The sequence below is a fragment of the Schistocerca serialis genome, chromosome 9 (assembly GCF_023864345.2).
Source record: "Schistocerca serialis cubense isolate TAMUIC-IGC-003099 chromosome 9, iqSchSeri2.2, whole genome shotgun sequence".
Classification (NCBI taxonomy): domain Eukaryota; kingdom Metazoa; phylum Arthropoda; class Insecta; order Orthoptera; family Acrididae; genus Schistocerca; species Schistocerca serialis.
Window position 1 is genome coordinate 349,993,119 of NC_064646.1, and position 24,609 is coordinate 350,017,727.

Here is a 24,609-nt window from a genome sequence, read left to right on the forward strand (position 1 = left end):
GTCCAGCTTTCTGAACCGTACAGTACTATGGGGCAGATAATAGTGTTGTATATCTTTATCTTTGTGGTGATTGGCAAAGCTTTACTTTTGAGTGGGTTGATTAGTGAGTACAGACATCTTGACTCTGAGGCTATTCTTTCGTTTATATCCATTGCTATGATATATTTACTGTTCAAACGTGATCCAAGGTATTTAAACTGGAGAACTTTTCTGAATTTAGAATGTTGCTCAATTTCAAAGTAAGGATTTGGGTTTATGACTCGACCTATTTCCATATATTCGGTTTTCTCTAGGTTAATCAAACGCCCGATTTTGCTGGAACTGTGCCTGAGAGATCTGTACATGTCTTTCAGTTCTTCTTCAGTTTCACTCAGCAACACTATATCATCTGCATAAGCCAGGAGTTTTACTTCACTGTGTTCGAATCGGAGACCATTGTATAAATGTAAATTACTCTCCTGAACCATTTTCTCTAATGCAAGGTTGAAGAGGACACATGAAAGAGCATCTCCTTGTTGTAAGCCTGTTTTAATTGGAAAGGTGGGGGATATGGATCCTCTGAACTTCACTGCTGCCTGAGAGCCATCCGTGCACAGTTGTATCATCCTAATGATTTTACTGGGTATACTAAATTCTCATAAGGTGTTGTAGAGGCTACTTCTGTGGATGCTGTCATATGCTCGCTGGAAGTCAATGAAGAGACACTGGATGTTTTTGTGAAATTCCCAGTATTTCTCAAAGATCTGTCATATAGTAAACAAATTATCAGTTGCGGAGCGGTTTGTTCGAAATCCAGCCTGGTAATATTGAATAATGTTTTCCGCGTGAGGTTTAAGTTTTTCCAGAATGGTCATTGACAGGATTTTATATGTTATGTTCAGCAAACTGATTCCTCTGTAATTTCCACATTCCATTCTGTTTCCTTTCTTGTGTATGGGACAAATTATTGCAGTTTTCCTATCTTCAGGTAGTGTTTCAGTTTTCCAGATCATTGTGATAAGGTTATAAATTTTTTTGTGTAGTTTGCTTCCGCCCTCTTTTAACATCTCTGCTGATATCTGGTCCTCGCCTGCGGCCTTGTTGTTTTAGAGCTTTTGAATGGAGTGGATCGCTTCCTGTTCTGTGATTCTACATTCGTCATTATTAATGTTGTCACTCTCAGACATTGCGTAATTGAAGATTACGTGCGGATCAGTGCAATTTAACATTTCTGAGAAATACTCTTTACACCTTTCTAGGATACCTTCCAGCTGCCTTAGCATATTTTGATTTTTATCTTTTATGAATAGGTTTTCTCTTTGATAACCTCTCTTATTTTTATTTGTATACTGAAACAACTTCTTTGAGTTTCCATTCCTGCTTTCCACTTCTATAGATTTCTAGGACCCCAGTTAGATACTTCCTTTTCTCTGTTCGCAGAACTCGTGCTGTTTCTCTTCTAAGCGCATTGAACGTCTCCCTCCTGTCCTCACTCTCATTATGCTGCCATAGCATCCTGGCTTCTTTCCTCCTTTCCACTGCTCACACTTTTCGTTGAAAGTCGCTGCTGCAGCTGGTTTATTAAGACTACGAACGTTCCATGTCCCAAATGTGAAGCAGTGTTTCTTGTTTATATCTCGCAAATTCCTGTTCCATAGCCTATGTCCGTTTCCTTTGAATCCTTTGTCCAAGGCAAATCGTTGTTGTGAGCCAGTAGGTATAGAATCCCTTGGCCGTGTTACGAGTTCTGCGCTATTGTCAACAAACACAATTTAGTACTGCCCATGAAAACTGAATAGCAACTAGGCATGGTGGCTAATGGGAGCTCCCATCGGCAACCATGCCGACAGTCAGCTAAGTAGACAGACACAATAATATGCCCTGTCTTTAGTGCCAAGTGAAACAATTATTCCAGGAGTGCCACAACACTGTCAGAAAAGTACTTGTTCTGACAGCTATCAAACATTAAACAGATTGTGAGAAAACCCGGCAGTACCTCTAACGTCTTTGGCAAACTAAGTAGCATAAAATGAGTTTTTAAAAGATGGCTATATGTGCATGAGGAGAATTTTCCAGGGAAAAAAAAAATATATATATATTTTTTAATGCATGAAGCGAGTTTCACGAAAATGGTCCTCAATTGTTAATCACTCTTACAATGCTGCGAAATAAGTGAAACAGGTCGAAAAAGATGTTCTTGGTTTGTCACTGCATAAAATATGAGAAAAACTCAATCTTTCTATGAAACCGCCCATTCTCTTTATCAAGATTAACTTAGTGTTGTGGCTCCTGTTGTGGCAAACATTCATAGCCCATAGATTGCTTTTGATTAGTTGTCATATGTCATTACATCATGCTGCCAGAGGTTGTGTCAGTGGAAGGCGTCACCACTCTTGTGGAAACGTAAACAATTTGGCACATTTTACTGTATCTTCTCAGGTTGAGAGCTGTCCTTCATTCGCCACTAAGATTATAGCCACTGTCCTGGTTGAAGTGTTCTCACACACTAATTTGCGCTGCTTCTTCCTTTCTGCAGGACTACAGCTAACAAAATAGGTATGATTATGGGATGAAGAGGTACAAGACCTCTTTTCTGACCACCTAAGAAGATATAAGAGATGTTGCAACCAGTTAAGTACAGTCTCATAAATTTATAATTCCTTGAGTGTCTGGAAGCAACTACATTGCTCATACTTTCTGTATCATCATCAAATGCTCTACAAAACTTGAGAAATCAGCAGTGCTGAGTACAGTCTCACAAATATGCACAGAATAATGATTGGTGAAATTAAAACAGTTTACTACAGTTCTGCATCTACAGTCGATGACCTTAGTTTAAAAAAAGCAGTAAAATTGGTAGGTGTTTGGAAGGTGCGAGAACAGCTTCAGGCAGGACAACAGCTGTGATCTTATTGGTGTTTAGAAGTGAGCAGTAAATGCTGACAAGACCGAGAAATTCACTGAGTTGTTTATGTTCCTACAAGAGCAATGATACCACAATTGCAGCCATGGACACAGTTTCTGAAATGAAAACTAACCAACTATCTCTCGACTGTCATAAGTGGGCTGACCATAAACTTAACCATCCTATTTGATGAACACTGTGACTTGCATAGCTACTTCGATACAGAATACACTCCCAGAGCATCAATTCCTCTGGATTGTACACTTAGCCCACATTTACTGTCCTGTTCCCCCTCCCCTGTCATTTTCCCTCCTTCTGCTTTTTTCTCCTCGTCTCTCTTTCCCTCCCCCTTCTCTCTTTCTCCATCATCTCTCCCTCCTCCTCTCTTTCTCCAGAACTCCCCCCCCCCCTCACCAACACACATGCCCCACCCCTCCCTCTCTCTCTCTCTCTCTCTCTCTCTCTCTCTCTCTCTCTCTCTCTCTCTCTCTGATAGGAACAGACTAGAATGGAAGATGCTATTTTATGATTAGTGAGAAAGAAATGGAGATGGCTAGGACATTAGCCTGGTGAATGGGTGATAGCTGGACCAGGGGAGTTCTTTGCTTAATTTCAAGCAAGAAGCTGACCAAGGTGGTACCATGCTATGACCCTCACTAGACTCACATCCACATGGATAGCATTTCAGAACCCTGTGTGATCATCCAAATTTATGTTTTCCACTATTCCGTAAATCACTTAAGGTAAATACCTAGATGATCCCTTTGAAAGGGCATGTATGGTTTCCTTTCCCCAGTACAGTCTTCTCTCCATCTCTAATGATTTCATCATTGACGGCACATTAAACACTGATCTTCTCTCCTTCCCAAGAGATGAGAAAATACAAGACAGTGATCTTTGGATGGCTGGTAGATAACTAATCTGCGTGGATGTGTCTGTAGTTGAAGACTGTAATGCCTGTAAAAGTCCAGAGGTGGCTTTTGTCAAGCGTGGAAGTGAGATGTATTGTGGTGGTGGTGACTACAACGATGATGAAGTAGTTAAGTTTGCACAAGCTTGATTTTATATTTACCATCTGCTAATGACTTTCTGAAGCGAGTACATTTGAAAAGTGCTGGTCATATATTTGAATCAGCTGCTTCTCTTGCTTATGACTTGATATCAGATTAATCCTGTCTGTTAGCACAGTCAGCGAAAACCCAGAAAGGTCGAACTGTGGAAAAAAATCATCCAGTCAAAAATTGTACGGTGGTAGTAGTGAGTGTCATGAACCACATACTAAAAATCCCCACCTGTGGGGGTGGGGGGTATTTGAAGGTAACTTTTTTTATGTTTTTCTTGAATAACTAAAAGACCATGCCTTCTAGCAAAAATGTTACCCATTACAAAATTAAACTACATTAAATTTCCTATGAAAAAGCCTCATTTATTTTTCTCTATGACTGTTTCTGTGTTACAGACAGACGAAAAATTGTAGGTTATTAAAAACAGTGCTTTAAGAAATAAAATTACTATTTACTGTTAAGTGGAGTGGGTTAAGAGCAAATATTAAATTTATGTACCACATCTAAGTGCAGTAGATCGTATTAAGGAATAAATTGTGTTCTGATGGTTTAATAGGGTGGAGGAGCTGGGGCTGGACGGTAGAAGTGCAGGGAAGGGGGGTCGCTGGAATGTGGCCATGCACTTCTCTCCTTCATAGGTCTGCAAATTGAAGAGTGAGCAGGTGCTTCGCCACTCCACCTAACTCACTATAACACAGCAAGCAACCGCAGGGTATTTCACAAAGTTGCACCAACAGTCCACAGCGTGCATTATGAATCACTAGCAACACACTGAACAGACTTGCACAGGCATTTTTAATATCTACAAAGTGCATTAACACTTCATGAAATACAGATGTGTTACTAATAATACTATAGTTGGAGTCACGACTGATGGGGTCGAGTTTAAGCTTGTTCTATTCACCTATGTCATATATACTTCGACAGCTAATGAATGTCCAGTATGTTCTGAGTGCTCTGCTGTGAATGCCATAGCTAATACGAGCATTAAATATGATCTTAGTGAGTTGTTTAATGAATTTCAATTCCATTTGTTGCGCGTTGTCATCGCTGACTATGGTGTTAAGTGATAAGTAAGCAGGAGACATAATTTGCAGGATACACGCTTTCTTCAAGCGGAAAAAAGCATTCACATGTACTTACTGCAGCTGTTGTTTGGAATCTTCAACAATGCAACCACCGTCCATGCCTTGACGTGCACGAACTCCCGTTGTTCGTGGATCAGACTAAATGCATATGGATAGACTCTATGTAAATCTCTACACACTTTTCTACACTGGTACTGGGGAGATTGATTTTACTACTTTGAGTGTAGAAATCATTCACAATTGCAGTGTTGGCCTTTGGGTCATTTTCAAATAGTAATGCAGAAGATTTTTCTTCAGCACATGCCAAACTTTAAAATCCTCTGACACGTATACAGTCATCATCAAACAAATTGACTACAACTATATACTGAGCTTCATACTTATTTGATGTTACTGTATTTCTATAGTGAAAAATCCTTAGTTTTGACAATGCCATGTATAAAAGTCAGAGGATTTTAAAGTCTGAAATACGCTGAAGCAAAATCTTTTGCGGTACCACATGAAAATGGCTGAAAGGCCGAAATTGCAATTGTCAAATAAACAGTGTCTAAAATCAATGGTGGATGTGATGTTCTTCACGATTATATAGTGAAGTTATTTCCAATTTTATTAAATGTGTACTTGTTTTCAGTTGTTAAGTGATCTATTATGTAAAAAAAGTTCAGCAGCTGGAGCTGTCAGCTGTCTACCAATCAAAAAATCCTGTCCCAAATGTAACACACTATTAATACGTATGTGACACTGTCAATTTATTGTCTCACTGTCACTGGCTGGAATATTTTTCACAGCATGAGGGGTATCATTTATGCTTCATCTCAGTCACAGTTGTCCTATTGGATGAGTGCCAGAGGCTTTAATTTCTTCCTTTCCAAGAGAGGTAGGTCACCTAGGTGTTAAGAACTTCAAGTATTTCAACATGCAAGCAATACTTTATAGCATATTACGGTTCTAGATTTAAACTTGATCAGTCCTATTCCATCAGATATATTGATACCCACCTTTCAAGATGTACTGTGGATGTGTGGTAAGTGGCTCTTCTCAGTGCAGCCCTTGTACAAGTGTCAACAAGTCCTGAATGGGAGAGATTTATGCAGTCTGCCAGTAACACAATGGTGAGAGCTGTGTAGTAACTTTCTGGTCATTCCTTAATTCAACACAAAGTGACTAGAGCACAATCACAGATTTACAACAGGCTGTCAGTGATACAAGGCACGTTCAGAAAGTAAGTGTACTAGATTTTTTTCTTTTTTTAGTAAAAGTGCATTTGAAGAAAGATTACGGGATATTATTGACACACTTATTAATTGTTTTTCCAAATTATTGCCATTACATTCAGTGCATGAGGTGAGCTGTGGCACTAGCTTCTTCATGCCCTCCTTTAAGAACCTTCTTGCCAACTCCTTCAGAGTTCCTTCTGCATAAGTTACGGGAATGTGTTCAAAACATACCAACCAAATGAGTCTAAGAGTAAATTGGTGACCAAGGCTGTGTGAAAACAGTCATTGTCGTGCAACAAACAAACTCCTGTCATCAGCATTCCCCTCCATTTATTTTGAATACTCCTTTTGTGTGTGTGTGTGTGTGTGTGTGTGTGTGTGTTTTTCCCACAATATCATTGTGCATTAATGGTCTCCACCTGAGGCAGAAATTCAACCAGAATTATGCCTTTCCTGTCCCAAAATGCTGAGCCCTAGACTTTTTGCCAAAATTGTAGTTTTGAGTTTTTTGACAGACATGGGGAAATGATTTGACACCGCTGTTATGGCCGTCTTTTTGTCTTAGGCATGTTATGAGTCGCCCATGTTTCATGTCCAGTCTAGCAGAGCTCAGAAAATCCTCACCTTCCAATTCAAGTTGCTCAAGAAACTCGTGGGCACTATTGATCTGATTTTACTTGTGCTGCTCTGTTAGGTGTTTTGGAGTCCATCTTGCACACAGCATTTTTCTTTTACTGCTCTGTCAGGTGTTTTGAGACCCATTTTGTGCGCAGCTTCTGGTATTCCTGCATTTCTCCGAGAGTCTCTTCAAGAGAGTTCTGGAGAATTGTGGAAACATTGCAGAAATTTCATCCTCTGTTAATCGACAGTCCTCACGAACAGTTTCCTTGATTTTTTGCATCAACTCATCAGTCAAAATTGAAGATTTACTGATCCTCTATATGTCATGAACATTTGTTCTGCCTCTACTAAACACCCTACACCACATGAGCACACTCATCCTGTTCCTAACACCTTCGCCATAACTGTTCAGATCCATGAAAAAATTTTGGTAGATGTTACTCCTTCCACAAAGTAGGAAGTAGATCACAGTATGTGACTCGCTCTTGGTGGAATTTCTTACCAACATCTTTCATGAAACTGGGCATTGCAGCATGAGTTTATGTACTGTCGTGTTCCTGAGATACTCCCTCTGTTCATGGGATACCCCTCAACCACTCATTGTTGCCAACCCTCAAGAAAACCACAGCCTATTATAGTCAGAGCACACTTACTTTTGGAACATGCCTCATAGATAGCAGCAAGGTGCAACATTTACCAATCCAGTCACTGACAAAATCAGACTTAAAAATTATTTACTTCTCAGCCGATGTCTATAGGAATATATTTTACCAAAAAGCTCTCTTTCCAACTGCAAATAAGAACTCATTTAACAAACTGAAAATAACTCCGCTATATAAACACAAGTGCAGTGAAGTTTTTTGTCTATTTACATAAGAGAATTGGACAGGAAATGCTGTGGAAGTATAATCTGTCTGCAAAATGAAAGTGAGCAATGCGCATGGTGGGGGGAGCATTGCTGTTCCTGAAGAACTCTATAGTTTCCATTGAGACGACTAAGAATCAATTTCACCTCTAGCAGTGTAGAACAGTGTGCAGATATTTACACATATTCTGTCCCTGCTTGTTACTTGTGTTATTTATTAGTTGTGTCACTATTATTAGTAACACATAACTGTATTTCATATAGTGTTAATGCAGTTTGTGAAAAATAAAACATCTCGCCATGTCTGCACGCTGGGTCACCAGTGTTTCATAATGCATATTGTAGGGGTAGGTATAACTTCGTGAAACATCCTGTAGTTGCCATTTATGTTGTAGCGGGGAAGATAGAGTGGGTGATCACCTGCTCACTATACAGTTTGCAGATCTAAGAAGGTGGACTGCATGACCACAATCCAATAACCTGATTTCCCTCGTACTTCTACCCTCAATCCCCACCCCTTCACCCTGTTACACCCCCAGAACACAATTTATTCCTTAATACAGCTCTACTGCACCTAGACATGGTACACACATTTAATATATGCTGTATCCCACTTCATTGAACAGTAATTTTATATTGTTAGAATGATATTCTGCAATTTTTCCATCCTGTGCAGTGTGGGAAGTGTTAGTCATAGAGAAAAAGTGGGTAGGGCTGTTTTTGTAGGAAATTCAGTTTTTTTCTGGGAAACATAAAGTATAAAAATAATAGAAAAAATACCTTTAATGCCCCCCACCCCCCGCCACCCGCACACACATTCATATCCTCACCTGTGGGGATTTTTAGCACGTTATTCACGACACACCCTCCTACCAGTGTACAAAAATTTACACCTGCACAAGTTTTTCCCCTAATTTTCATTCATTAACTGGACTTCAAGTCCTTGTTTCGTACAGGGGGAAGCTAGAGAACATTCTGTTTCAATTTTCACTGGGCAGTCACTGTTTTCTCACTCAGTTACTTGCTTTGTAGTTACTTTGTTTTACTATTACAGTTGTCAGAAAAAAATGAGTAATATTGTTTAGAGTCTTTATCAAAGAAGAAGAATGGTGCTATCATTTTAATATAGCACACATCCACTATTTGTTCCTCACATTTTGAAAACGTGTTTCTCATTTTTTCTGTAAGATACTTCTTGGACTGAAGTTTTTCATTCATGTTATGTAAGATTGTAGCCAAATCAGATGAGTACATAGTAACGCAACATTCACTTTTACGTTAAATGGGTCATTCATATTTAAAAAGTGAGCCAACTACATTATAATGTCAATTCTGTAGTGAAAATGAAGATTCATTTTTCTTTCTGAATAAATACAGTTTATTCTTCATAGGTATTTACTTTATAGGTTCTTTTTCTTTAGCAATAGTAATAAGAGGACGCGATAGACAGAGAATGTTTGAGTTAACTGGATCTTGAAAAATATAAATATCAGTGAATTATGGCTTACTAGTGACCGCACCGTTAGTGGGTTGCATATCAGATATGCTGCGATTCATCTTTTTTCAGAGATTGTTTACCCAAAATGTGGCTTAAGTATTAACAAGTTTTCATTACATACAACCATTTACAGAAATGATACCATTGGTGGATATATTATTTGACCATGTTTTTTGTTTTGGTGAGCCTAAGCTTCTGTGAGACTCAAGTGACAGTATTCCATGCAACTTCTAGATTATTCTAATATTTTTTTTTTTTTAATTTAAGTCCATTGTTCCATTTGTGTTTAAAATGGTTACTGTTTCTTCCATATTCTGAATATCTTCAGATCTGTTGAAACATGTAAAGGATAAGCTGAGCTGGATCTTGTGTAAATAATATGATACATGCACATGATAAATATAACCATATTCAGTACACACACACAAACCATGTGATGTAAAGAACAAAAGCTAAAACAGCACATGGAAATAATGCAGACAGTTCCAAAGAGTTTTTTTGGTAATATGCTGGAGGAACTCAGAATTTTCATGAATCTTTTGAAGAAGCCAGACATACTGCTCAATGAACAAATTTACTTTTGGATCCATGGCATTTTTGAAATGTTTGAAGAGATTTTGTAGAGATATAATGTCACTTGCATGCTAAAACAGTTCTCCTGCTACCATGTGTGTACTGACTGACGATATCAGTCCAGCAGCAGAGTTGAACTGCATGCCATACCTGTTTCTGAGGCATGGAAAACTGTGCACTCTGGTGTAATATTCTCAAAAGAAGCACACTAAGATGGAAGACTGAAAAAAATTGTGATAGATGTAAACTGCAGCATTCTCGTCCATTCTGGTTTTAGTTTTATACACTAACCATAATTTAATTCTTCGTAACTGTTTTGTTTCCACGGAGTGACATCATCGTCTTGATATACTGCATATAGCATGCAACATCACGTAATATGCATTACAATTTATGCACATTAGTGATTTACGGAGCCTGTACACAGCACTTAACGACTGATAGGTCACTCTGCAGTTACAGTGGGTGGCGCACATGGCGATATTTTGTGGTTGTATAGAATGTGGTGGAAGACAGGATTCGTGCTATAGACATTTCATTTACAATTTTACAATATTTTAAGTGTTGTTTCCTTCAAAGTATTTCCCAGTATTGAGTACATGCTGTTTGGAATATTATTTCCTGGAATGATTTTTTTTTTAATGACACCGACTTCTTTTATTACTGATTTCTGAATGTGCTATATGCTTTGGAAACAACTTCCTTTCATTTTAGTTTTGGGCATAGAGCAGAGGAAAAATTCTGACAAGTTCAGTTTGAGAGGAAAGTATGGGAGAAATATGACAGATGTGGAATGTTTTGAAACAAACTTGCACTTGAAAGCAGGATCTGAGCTAGCGTACCATTGCAGTGCAAAATCCAAGAACTTTTTCACTCGGTCTTCTTGGAGGCAGCAAGCATCTCTCAGATATTTTACAGTTTGTGAGGTAGATATTAACTTTTAATATTGAATGCCTTTTTGGGGTGCACTCAGCCTCGTGATGCCAATTGAGGAGCTACTCAACCGAACAGTAGCGGTTTCGGTCAAGAATGCCATCATAACGACCAGGAGAGCGGTGTGCTGACCCCACGCCCCTCCTATCCGCATCCTCCACTGAGGATTACACGGCGGTCGGATGGTCCCGGTAGGCCACTCGTGGCCTGAAGACGTAGTGCTTTTATTGAATTCCTTTTTAAATCACAGATCACGACAGACACTGACTACCTTGAGATTCACTGCAGTCTATTTTAATATTTTGCAAAACAGACAGTCTGAGGATATCATTCCAAACATTTTATAACTGTTTTTTTGGTTTTACAGTAAGAGCTTATGAGATGGCGGTTTTACAGTATGAGCTTATGAGTTGGCATACTTGTTAGTATGGGGTCTTCTGTATTGAGCAGCGCAGCGTGCTTCTGTACAGTTTCAGAATCAATATCTTTCAACTGGAAAATCTTTCATTATTAGTTAAAAGTATCTCTGTTTTTCATATTTCTGAGGATTTCTTCCTCTCTCTGTTTATTTCCTTTATTCACTTTTTTTGTCAAGAGTTGTTGGTGCATTCTCAGACAAGTGGCAGGTAATCTAATGGTGTCCATAGGATTTGTATGAGGGTAGTTTATCTTTATCATAACTATTAATAATAAAATATTCATGTAGAATAATTTATAGGGATGGCTCAGACATGAACCATCTACACTTCGTGGATGATGATATGTTCCTAAGTGAAGATTTGGAAGACTCTTTCTGATGATCATATTTTTTGGGAAGCTAACCAGGTTAGAATGCTTGAGATATCTCCATTGTGGATCACAGATAATTAAATATAGCATATTTCAACCTCAAAGCGAGCTGAGTTCTCACCTCTATATTTCAAAAATGCTGGTGTTGATGGGAAGAGTCTATACGGCATGGGCTCTTGTTATTGGAGCTAATTTAATGAAACCTTTGAATATGTGTTGAAACTTTAAATTTGTTTAACCCTATTGTTCAATGTGATTAATATGCTGTACAGTATATTACAATTCATCTAGTTTTAATCTAACTATTGCGTATATTATATTTGTAGTTATAGCTTTAGATGATTAATTTAGAAAACATTTCTATAATAGGGGTTTTCAGTAATTTGGAGTGGGACTCGCCCCAAGTAGTCCAGATTTACAGAATGTCTGTGGAGAACATCTCTCACAAAACCAGGACAATACAATAACTGTACTTCACAAAAAAGGAGACACACAAGGCATAAAAAAACTTCAGGCTTATCAGCCTCCTCTACATAATGTACAAGATATTCACTAAAATTGTCATCAACTGCATAGAAAAATATTGGATTTTAATGAGAGAAAGGAACAAGTTGTCTTTGGAAGTGGCTTAGCTCAACGGACCATATGCAAATCAAGAACGAAATTTTAAAATTTTTTAATGAGTTTGAATTACCACTTTGTCTGTGGGTTCATAGAATCTAGACCAATCTGAATTATCATGAAGTCCAAATCAGTGACAGTTTGCTTTATTTCTTTTGACTAATTTAAACTGTTCATATGGAAAAACTATCTTCTTTATGTGCCTTTGTAAAACATCATGCGGCATTTCTTCTACAGTGTCATTATATTCATTACTCTCTTTTTTCTGAACAATCATTTACATTATATAAACATTTAAAGACGTATTTGAATTCTTGTCCAGTTTTACATATGTTCTTAGTTACTAGCCATCTGAGATCTTAACACTTTTGAAATGAAATGCCTGTCCTACATGTTTCTCTTTCATTACCTGCGTACTTTTATTGACTTCAATTGTTTCCCTTCCAAAATTTTCATAGTATCTACACGTCCCCCTGAAGACATTTTGGAATAAATTCTTGTTATCTACATGTCTGACCTACAGCCTGATGAGTCTGCTTCTTTCTTGTATTATATCTGTGTTTGCTGTGAATCTTATATGAGACTTTGAGCACTTGTCATCTAGGATGAGGCTAGGGTAGTCACAGTAAATTTTTTAAATTGTGTAGTAAAATGCAGCTGATTTCATGTTTAATTTTATTTGGTCTTTGTCAATCCCCCTTTTTTAAATTTGTTTTCCTTGGAAGAATTGGTCAAAACAAATATGTTGTTGTCTACAAATCCTGTCATTTCTGATATCGTATTCAAAATATCACTCTGAAGAATATAACTTTTGTCGTGTCTTATTAATATTAACAAGAATCAGCTGTGGTGCTTGAGATGATCAAGATTACTTCCTCAGAAGAGTCATTCTTTAATTTTGTCCTACTTTCGCAGTAAAGATCATTTTGTAGTGGTGTTTACACGAAGTTTTTTTTAACTCTTATTAGGGACATTGTACCACCTCAGTGTACAAGAAGAAATTGAGCGGAACGCTCTTTGACCAAGATGAAGCTGAACAATAGTGTATAAGACAGCACATTACAAATGTAGGAAATAAACATTAACACTAGGTCATGACAAAAATTATACAGTGGTTTTAAAGCTAGGAGCCTTATATAGAGTATTATACAAGGATGATGATTGACAGCAACCCTTGTTAAATATTTTAAATCTGTACGTCATTGTTAAATCAAAAACTGTGTTACAAGAGTGAAGACTGTTTAATTTACTAAAACAAGTAAGTTCCACAGTTGTGATGGATGGTAAAAAGGAACAGTTGTGTAAGATTTTCTCTAGAACATAATGCAGCTGTATACGGGTTGCTAGTGCAAGGTAGGAGCATATTATACAATATCTCCTTGAATGTTTTGACAAGTCTGCAATTGAAATACATTACTGTATTGTTGCAGGGTGAACTTTATCGACAACTGAAGTTTTGGCAGTGCCTTCGCCAAGATTTGGAACGAGCTCGTCTCCTCTGTGAACTGGTGCGCAAACGAGAGAAGCTCAAAAAAGAACTATGCAAATTGTAAGTTTCTCGTATGGGTATCAAATTTAATTTTTAAAGTATTCATTAGTATCTGAATTCATAACTGAGAAATGTATAAGTAGTTACTGAATTACTGGAGGCAATAATATGTTCCTAAACATGATTCTTTTGAGAGCTGTTACTATTCATTATTATTATAGTTGTTTGTTATTACATTAAAGGATGTTAATTTGAAATACATAGTCATAAACCAATTGTTAATGTATAGAATTCACTACATGAAGATTAAAGGTGAATGACAGAACTTTTGTCTTCAGTAAGAGCAGATGTGGGAATGTGGTCAGTTAGAGCAAGTATATTGGAGATTATTTCAGTCCATCTCTTCTTCCCTCTCTCTCTATCCATCTCCTCCTCATTCTCTCTCAGCCTGTCTGCTCCTCCCAACTCTCTCTCTCTCTCTCTCTCTCTCTCTCTCTCTCTCTCTCTCTCTCTCTCTCTGTCCATCTCCTCCTACTGTCTCTCTCAGTCTCTCCTCTCCTGCCCCACCCTCTCTGTTCATTCCCTGCATTGAGCAAGGTAGCACAGTGGTTAGCACACTGGACTTGCATCTGAGAGGACTACACTTCAAGCTCACATCTGGCCATCCAGATTTAGGTTTTCCTTGATTTCACTAAATTGCTTATGGCAAATGCTGGGACAGATCCTTTGAAAGGGCACAGCCAATTTCCTTCTCCATCCTTCCCCAATCCGGGCTTATGCTGTCTCTAATGATCTTGTTGTCAATGGGACATTAAACACTAATGTCCTTTTCCATCCCCTCTTTCCTCCCTCTGTCATCTCCCCCCCCCCTTCTCCATCAGTCTCCTCTTCCCCCCTCCCTCCATCCACCTCCTCCTCTTCCCGCTCTGTCCGTTTCCTCTCCCCCTCCCTCGGTTCATTTCTCCTCCCCCCTCCCTCTGTCCATTTCCTCTCTCCCATATCTGTGACCATCTCCTCTTTCCCGCTACCTGTCTGTCAATCTCCTCTTCTCCTCATTCTCACTCCATGTTATCACTACTACCTCAGTAGGAGGGTGCTGCTTCCTACTCCCACAGTATTTCTTTCCAGATATTAGTAAGTGTACCATGTTTGGTTGAAATCAATCCACGGGCTTAGGAGAAGTTTTTTGTCAATGGCTGTTCCCAAATATGCACATGTCACATACATTTAACATATTTTAGACAGGTTTGTATACAAATTTCATCTGTATCTCTCGTGACTTTCACCCTGCTGTTTCATTTTCATACAGCTCAATGTTTATGACATCAGATGTCCTAAACTATATGTCATGCAATGATATAATTGCATTTGAACTTATTAAATGGTAATACCAAGAGTGTAATGGAGAGAGGAGCAGAATATAATCAAAGTTGTTGCAGAGAGCCCTTGCATTTCATAGCATCCAATGTTAGGCACTTCGTCAGCTATGTTGTGATTGTTCAAACAAATTTCGGGCTTGCAGCCGGTCGTCTTTCAATACTTTGCATGATATTTCAACTGGGCACCTGCCAGTCATCTTCAGGTGAGCTGTCACAGACTGGCAAAAACGTCCTCCGTTCCGCAATATATAGCGTACTGTAACTATTCTGCGCATGCGTCAAAAACTTGATAGATGAATCACATTGCCCACCAGCAGCGCCCTCGCTGGTGGAATAGCGGAACTCAGTCACCCTCTGCGTTGCTGTTTGCCACAGCCGTGGACGCACTCTGTCGTCTTCGATTTGAGCAAATCATGGAGATGATGGGATTCCATGCACTGTCCAGCTGGTAGCCGCTGTCACGGTTTAACAGATTTTCTGCCAGTCGTGTTACTACAGATTCTTTAATAATGGAGTCCCAGAAAGACGTTGCTGTGGACTAAATCATTGTTTTCTCACACTCCATTGAATGTCCAGTAGAAATACAATGTTCAGCGATAGCGGACTTGCTTGGCTGCAAAAGATGGGTGTAACGTTGATGTTCAGTGCAGCGTTCTTTCACGGTGCGTTTGGTTTGACCTATGTAAGCCATACCACATTGGCATGGTATCTTGTAAATTCCGGCCTTTCATAGTAACAGATTGTCCTTAACTGATCCCACAAGGTCCGCAATCTTCGATGGTGGGCGGTAAAGCACTTTTGCCAGAAATTTTCTGAGGATTCTTGCTATTTTAAATGAAGTGTTGCCAACGAAAGGAAGAAAAGCTAAAGATTGTTCCGGCGTGTTGTCCTCTTTATTCACTTCCTGCTTCTTAGTTTTAACTGTTAGTGCCCTGTTAATCTGCCAGATGGAATACGCATTTTCACTTAATACTGTCTTTAGATGGGCGAGTTCTTGAGGTAAGCTATCTAGATCTGAGACAGTATGAGCTCTATGAACAAGTGTTTTAAGCAAACTCATGGTTTGCGATGGATGATGGCAACTCGATGCTTGCAGGTACAAATCAGTATGAGTGGGTTTCCGGTAAACTGAATGCCCTAGAGAACCATCATTCTTCCTTCGAACCAGGACGTCCAAGAAAGGCAACCAACCATCTTTTTCTATTTCCATGGCGAACTGGATGTTGCTATGAATGGAGTTGAGGTGATGTTGAAACTCCATTAATTTATCTTCTCCATGAGGCCACACTATGAAAGTGTCATCCACATACCGCCAAAAAACTGTTGGTTTCAGGGCAGCTGATTCAAGCACTCTCTCTTCAAAATCCTCCATAAAAAGGTTGGCCACCAAAGGAGACAGGAGGCTACCCATGGCGACACCGTCAGTCTGTTCAAAATATTCTTGATTAAACACAAAATCAGCTGAGGAAAGAACGTGCCTGAACAAAACAGTGATATCTACAGGAAACATGTTACCAATCAGTGTCAAAGAATCTGCAAGAGGAACTTTTGTAAAAAGTGAGACCACATCAAAACTTACTAGAAGGTCTACACTGCTAAAATGAAGAGCCACCAGTCTATTGATAAAATCAGCTGAGTTACGTATGTGATGTGAGCACTTGCCTACGAAAGGTCTCAGTAAGGAAGCGAGATGTTTAGCTAAATCATATGTAGGAGCTCCAATGTTGCTCACTATTGGACGCAGAGGAAGACCCTCTTTATGAATCTTTGGAAGGCCATACAGTCTTGGAGGTACACATACCGGTCTTAACCTCTTGATGGTGTCTTGCGGTCTTAACCTCTTGATGGTCTCTTGCGGTAAGGAGGAGGAATTTAATAGTGCTGAAGTTTTCCGTTGCACACGTCCTGTAGGATCGTAATCAATCCTCCTATAGGTAGAGTCACTTAGCAGACCATACATCTTATCTTTAGACACACCACGAGGTAACAAAACAGTTGCATTACCTTTGTCAGCTTTCAATACCACTACGTCAGGGTCCTCTCTTAGATTTCGTAATGCAACCCTTTCTGCAGAGGTTAAATTACTGCGTTGAGGAGGAACCTTCAACAGAGCACGGCAAGTTTCCCTTCTTATTTCGTCTGCAGCATCCAATGGAAGACGTCGTACAGCTTCTTTAACACCACTCAAAATACTTATTAATGGCGGTGCTGTAGGTGTAAGTGCAAAGTTGAGTCCCTTGCTTAATACAGACAGTTTCGCGTCATCCAAATTCTTCTCCGTGAGATTGACAACGGAATGTTGTACCATTATCCCTTCTGAAGACGGCTTCTGTGGTAACAGACGATCAAATTTTGATATCTGCTGACAATTAGCATCCTTGTGGATCCACTCGAACTTGGCCGAAGTCACTCCATCAACCCAGTCCCATGATACAGGAGAAAGATACCTTGCAACCTTCAGATGTAACTGGTAAAGTTCTGCTGAAATAGCATCTAACCTTCATCTTGTGTAGCAAATCCTCTCTTTGACAATAGCATGACTAGCCTTCTCAGTAATCTTCCGTGCAGCAGTGGTCTTAATGAAATGAATCACTCTAGCAAATTTTGGTATAATGCCATGGTTCCGACATCTCAATAAAAAGGTTAAAGAACTTAAAAGCTTTGCTCTTTTACCACGTAGCTTCTCGAAACTTCGGATATGTGAGGCCATCTCCTCCCCGTAAAGGCTTCTGATGTGAATTTTAAAATTTTCCTGGCGAATTGACTGTTCAAACAAATTTTGGGCTTGCAGCTGGTCGTCGTTCAGTACTTCGCACGATATTTCAACAGGGCACCTGCCAGTCATCTTCAGGTGAGCCGTCGCAGACTGGTGAAAACGTCCTCCGTTCCGTTCAATTCACCAAGAAAATTTTAAAATTCACATATGTTGTGATGTTTTACTATGGGCTCCAATTAACATGTCATGAACTGCTCTATGACAGTATATACAGGGTGAGCACAAAGTCTTGCCCTGATTATAAAAATTTGTAACAGAATAACTGTTTGCAATAATAAGTACATTTCATCTTGTTACATAGGTTAGTGTTACTAGTTGTTGTGACTAATAGATGGTGCTAGTGCTCCACAAAACTGACACGGTCTGTTAGGTCACGTTAGGTGCTGGCAAAATGGTGTCGAAGCAGGAGAAAGCGCAGTGTGTGCTTTGGTTTCAAAAACAAAATCACCCATCAGTGTTCAGCATAAATTTCAGGCGTCTTATGGACACAGCCCACCTGACGTTATATCAATAAAGCGATGGTATGCAAAGTTTAACAAAATAGGCAGCATTGAAGATCGTCCTTGAAGTGGCAGGCCTCGTGTGAATGATGCAACTGTTGATCGTGTTTGGTAATCATTTCAACGGAGTCCGTCTAAATCAACTCTTCAGGCATCACGTGAACTCCAAATACCACAAGCAAGTGTGGTGAAAATTCCTCATGAAAGGCTTAGGTTGTGTGTTTACAAAGTGCAAATCATGCAGGCCTTGCAAGTGAATGATTTGCTGACACGTGCTGAATTTGCAACTGATATTCTCAACAAGAGTAATGGCGCTAACGATTACTTAAATCGCATATGCTTTACCAATGAATCCACCTTTCATGTCAGTGGAATAGTAAATAGGCATAATGTCCGTATATGGGGTTCAGAGTCTCCACATACTACTGTACAATTACAGTGAGACAGTGAAAAAGTGATTGTTTGGTGCGGCCTATGCATAACAGGGTTTTTAGACCACTTTTCTTCGTGGAAAAATCCTTTACTGCTAATATTTACGTAGACATTTTGCAACAGTTCATTACGCCACAGTTAGAAGAATGTCAACCAGGGATAATTATCCAGCAAGATGGAAGAACACCCCCCACCCCCACGGAACAGTTCAACACCCTGGCCACCCCGCTCTCCATATATTACGCCCCTTGAATTTTATATCCAGGGCTATGCCAAGGACAGAGTCTTCATCACATCAGTTGCTGATGTCAACGAACTAAGGCTAGGATACAAGCTGCTGTGGGTACTGTGACAGAACACATGTTACGAAACACCTGGCGGGAACTGGAATACGGCCTCAGCATTCTCCGAGCTACCAATGGAACACACGTTGAGGTTTACTAACGTAAGGTCTTAAGAAAAGCTAGTAACACTAACCTGTGTAATGGCATCAAATCTAAATTATTATATCAAACAGTTATTCTGTAATAAATTTAATAAATTGTTATAATCAGGGCAAGACTTTGTGCTCACCCTGTACATCATTCTGTTTTACTCACTTTTGTGCTAGTAATGTAGAAAAAGAAAGATCCCAGAGTCTAAAAAAAAAAAAAAAAAGTTGTATACTTATTAAACTAAATAGGTTAGCACATGAAACACCAAAACCTCCCTCCCTCCCTCCCCTCCCCCCCCTCTCTCTCTCTCTCTCTCTCTTTCTCTCTCTCTCTCTCTTTTTCTCTCCCTCCCTCCCCCGTCCCTCTCTCCTCTCCCCATCCCCCTCCCGCCTCCCCCTCTCCGCTTCCCCTCTCCCCCCCCTTTCTCTCCCTCAACCCCCACTGCCTCACTCCTTCTCCCCCCCTCTCTCAACGTTGTAGGGTGTGGGTGGAGAGAGATGTGAGGGAAAAATTCTTACATGTCTCTCATTAGTAATTAATGACTAGAGTGTTCTGTAAAAATTTTAATATCGAAACTGTGTTCAAATTACAAATCTAATTCATTCTCTTACCTTTTACCACCCTGCTAGGAGGGAACACTGTCTGCGGATGGAACTATGTCCTCGGGAATGCTTCATGATAGGTCTTATAGATCTATTGCAGACGAAAGACACTGGTGAAATATTCTCAGAGCCTGTTGACCAGACAGAAGTTGTGGACTACAGTGACGTTGTTAAGCAGCCAATGGATTTATCAACAATGCGTGTCAAGGTATTAATTTTCGACTTTTACATCTGTTGGGCTCAGCACTTTCATCACCATGTTCCATTATAATGACTGTAATAAACAAGTTAAAATTTCATGGTGGACCAGAACTCAAACTCAGATATATGTTTTTATGGTTTCATTTAGAATGCTATACAAATGCAAACAATCTGTCACACACAGTTTTAAGAATGGTTTTTGTGTCTTTGAAGACCAATATTTATAGCCATTTTGTTAGTTTAACCATTAGTTTTATATGGCTGGTCATATTAGCACAAGGTCTCAATGTATTTATTAAAAATTGGCTTTTTTGTGTTAGTTTCAAGCTCAAAATATCAAGATTTCATTTCTATAAGCTGACTTAATGTGGTGACAAAATGCATATACATTTGTCAAAAAATTACAGGATTAGTCAACATATACTGACGCATCTTGGAAAAATGTTATGTCTAGCATAGCTACACCTTGGAGTTAAGACACTTGTTATCATTACAGGAAGAGAAAGTAAAGACAAGACCTGTGATTGAGAAATAGTTAACTTCTCAGATATTGGAGTGTCTCAAATTTCAGTTGTGTAACTTTGGACTAGTGAGACCTGTGTTTCTCCCAGCTTGTACAATGTTCAACTAACTTGTGGAAATGTGTCAGGATGATGCCGCCAACAAGAGGTGATATTTCAGAGGTGCACATCCTGTTATTTTCAAGGCTAAACTGCAGCATGCAAGTACTGTGCAAGAATGTAAACTTTTCAAAATGTCGGCAGTTGTTAATGTCACCCGGCTGCATTCCCATAAGTTATTTGGACTTTGAACCTGTTTTAAACAGCTGCAAGTATTGGAAAATGGTCATGACAAAATCATTGATGAGCAATTGCGGTGATTTATTTCCTCTTGCTCACACACCTCAAAACAGCTACAGAGTATGATTCAGGTCTAACAAACTTTGCAAACAGCTATGTGACAAGAATATTGACCCATATTTTTTGCAGATGTCATCATGAAAGAGGCCTCTATTATCATAGGCCCATTGTATGTGTCTGTTAAAAATAGAACACCCTTAATCTTAAAGACAGCACTCAGTGATACATTAAGGATGGTAGCACATTAGATGGGGCTGTATTTCGTACTCCGTGTATGAAATTTGAAATAATTCTACACTTGTACTTGATGGATGTCAGTATTATGTTTGCGGTCTGACAATGAAGCAGAAATTAGTATTACTAGATATGTGGTGAACTGAACTGTACAGTAGTGTCCTGTGTCGGTCCACAGGTGGGGGAGTGAGATCCTCTAGTCTTTTGTCCTGTTGTACACCGGCATCATTGGTAATTGCGTTATGTGTGGTTTTTTTTTATGATGTCAATAACATGAGAGCTCAGACGACATGCTGACATGGTGGGATGTCAGTGGCATACTGTTATACATTTCTAGCATGTGTTTTTAAGAAATCTAATATCCATGCCAGCACCTTCTAAGTGCTGAGAATTACTCATCTTGAGAAGTAGCTAAATCATCTGAAATCTCTGTGAATCTATGCCACATGCATATAAATCACCTGTAACCATTGTATTGTGTGCTTTTGAGCTAGTATTCCATGTCTGGAGTCATATAGAGACCCATAACTGTATTTTTCAGTGAATTTTAGTTTATGTAAAAGGCCCATCTTCCAATTTATGAAAGCAGAGTGAAATGAACGTATACGTTGACACCAAATGTGACATATTTACTGATCCCAAAACTGTTGTGGTCAGTATATTATGCATACAACATTTTTATGTAATTTCATGTTTTGATTTGATAATTTTAGGTTGCTTATCTGATTTATGCAGAGTGGTAACATAGTCGTCTATCAAATGTTACCTTTTTTATGTTAGGCAGCAAACTTTGAATATCAAGACCTTGATTCACTAGAAGCGGACTTCCTACTGATGATAAACAACTGCATGGCATATAATGCTCGTGACACCGTATTTTATCGGGCTGCACTCCGTATGCGAGAGCAAGGTGGAGCACTTATAAGGCAGGCCCGCTATGATATGGAGGTGCTAAAATTTGATCCAGTCACAGGATTGCTTATACCACCAGATGAATCTCCTGTAAAGACTCAGCATGCTGAATCTGATATTGACCGTGAACTTGCTGACATCACAAGCAAAGTGGAAGTTGGGGTATGTAAACATATTGAATTAATTTTAATCTGAATTTTTTTGCAGTTCTCACTTTATGATTGTTTTTGTTGTGGTTTCCAAGTTCGTGTGCAGCATTTCCAGATTTAAAATATAGAGATCCAGAATTTTTTCCTTGGATGTAAACAATAAAAATGTATTAAAATAAAAAACAGTCACTAACAGAAATTGGCAGATGTTTGCTTAGTTAAGAAGTCTCTGAAGTACCCATGACGACACTTCATTCAAGTATGTGGCACATACACTGTACTAAAATATTTGATGGTTTTTCTTGTGAAGAAATGACTTGTTGTATGGGTTTACAGGAAAAAAATATTGTAAATACTCTGTCTGTTAAATTTTTCAGATTTTATTATGTTTTACATTATTTTTGTAACTTTTTTAATATTTGATAGGTAATAACATATATATACACGATCTTCTTTTTCTTCTACATAGTAACGTGCATTTTGAGTTTGTGTATTGACAAACTTCTACTGCCCATAGCTTCCTCTAGAACTTTCCAGTCTTTCTTTTTTAACTATGTTGATTAGGTATGTATTTTAGTAGTAACACATTGCAGCTTCTGCTCACCTCATCCAACTCTAGACTTTGCAATGTATTTCCCTCCTTGGCCCTCCTTATTTTCCCCTTCATGTGCTTTAGAGTTTCTTTATGTATTCTATTTCTAAATTTTACAAAAATAAACTGTGTACAACAGGTTTAGTTCTATTTGCTTTCTTTGCCTTAGTGCCATACAGTATCTTAAATCAGGCAATATAAAATAGAATTCCTCCTTCTCTGTGTGAATTTTCTTGATGATGTTTCTCAGTCAAAAGTTACAGTCCATATGAAACCTAACTGACAAATATCATTATGTTTCTCAATTTGTGTGTCAGTGTTGCAGTTCCTTTTCATACATGTATGATCAAGGCATATGACTCATGACTAGTGACTGGAAAATGTAGCATCTACTTTTTGCAAAATTCACATGTTTTTAAAAATTTACACCTATTTTTGTCAAAATTAGAATCAATTTGGTCTTTGTAAAAGTACTGAATGGGTCCTTTTTGACTGGAATGTTAACTTTTGGTAAAACTTCAACACCTTTTTCTTTGGAAATGGCCTTTGTTATTTCATCTGGCTGTACTCAAGCTTTCAAAAATAATTGTTCTCTTGGAAAGCAGCAGTATTTTCCTGCCAGTGAACTGAATGTGTTTCCAATTTAAGGTGTTTCTGAACATTATTTGTCTTTTCACAACCAATTTTATGGTTACAAAATATACAGATTGTTAACTTTGACCTTTTGTGGGCATTTAGAACCATGTAACTCATGCTTGGCAATGATACAGAAGCGACAAGGCACTTCGCATAGAAGTAGGACCGAATGTACTATAACTCTAGTTTAAGATTAAGAGAAGAATTTTGGCGCAGTTGAAAAACGTTTCAAATTTTGTTTTACAGTCACTATATGGTATAGCGACAGACAGCCGTAAGCATAAACAAACTAGAATTTTGACTGCCAGAGGGGAGAGGAGTGGTGCAGGGAAAGAAGCCCAGCCTCCGTTTCACAGGGCATCAGCGTTTACAGTAGAGATGACACATTGTCACAGAGAACGCCAATCTCATCTGGTGTTTTAAGGGTCGTAATCGAAATCTATGCCAGACCATGATTGGTCGCTTCACTTGTTTCAAAATAAGAAAATAAAACAATGAACAACACACAACACAAAGTGTTGCTTGCTAAGTTTATCAAGGTATTGGTAATGACGTAGTTCAAGCCTGACCTCTAGCTGTATTCGATGCAACCACATTTCAAAATATCCACCATCTAACTTGCCATGTTAAAACTGTTCACATTTTACCATGTTTTGAGCCATTGTACCATCTGTTGAGCTTTAACTAACAAAAACCTGTACGCCTTTCTTTGTTATAAAATTTTAGGTCCCACGCCTGAGTACTACATTGTATTACACGACGTGTATCTTAAGTAGACCATTCAACCAACCACAGTTCACATGGCTCCAGATCATTGAGTGCATTGCAGCATACATTTTTTATTTTGCAAACAGGTTGTTAAGCACATTATCTTTCCAAATTGGTCATCATCAGATGGGGTACAACACTAGTAACTGAAAATTAGTTACATTTTCAATATTTATATGCAGAAAAAGATTCTTATGCACACTATATTTTCAAACTGTGCATCACCAGATGAAGTACAACATCAGTAACTGAAAATTGGTTACATTTTCAGTATCTATAAGCAGAAAATAAAGCTATTTCATCTCTAATAAAACAGTTCATATGGATACTGTTTGCTATGAAATAGCACCTATTAAGGTGTTTCGTGTTTTGAGCCAGAATTTGCATCTACTGTATTTCACATTTGTCACAAAATGTGAATTTTTTCCGTCCCTACTAATAACACGTATCATGTCTCCCTTTTAACAACATAACTTAAGATATCAGTGCAGA

General features: G+C 38.6%; 1 protein-coding gene across 2 annotated transcripts in view; it reads left to right on the forward strand.

Annotated features, from left to right (window-relative positions):
• LOC126418486 (peregrin) overlaps positions 1-24,609 on the forward strand; it is a 259,171-nt gene that overhangs the window by 91,106 nt on the left and 143,456 nt on the right. For both annotated transcript variants that reach the window (XM_050085261.1, XM_050085262.1), the window contains exons 10-12: positions 13,584-13,702; positions 19,793-19,973; positions 21,841-22,134. In XM_050085261.1, the coding sequence (XP_049941218.1) occupies positions 13,584-13,702; positions 19,793-19,973; positions 21,841-22,134 (594 nt within the window). The remainder of the gene's footprint in view (positions 1-13,583; positions 13,703-19,792; positions 19,974-21,840; positions 22,135-24,609) is intronic.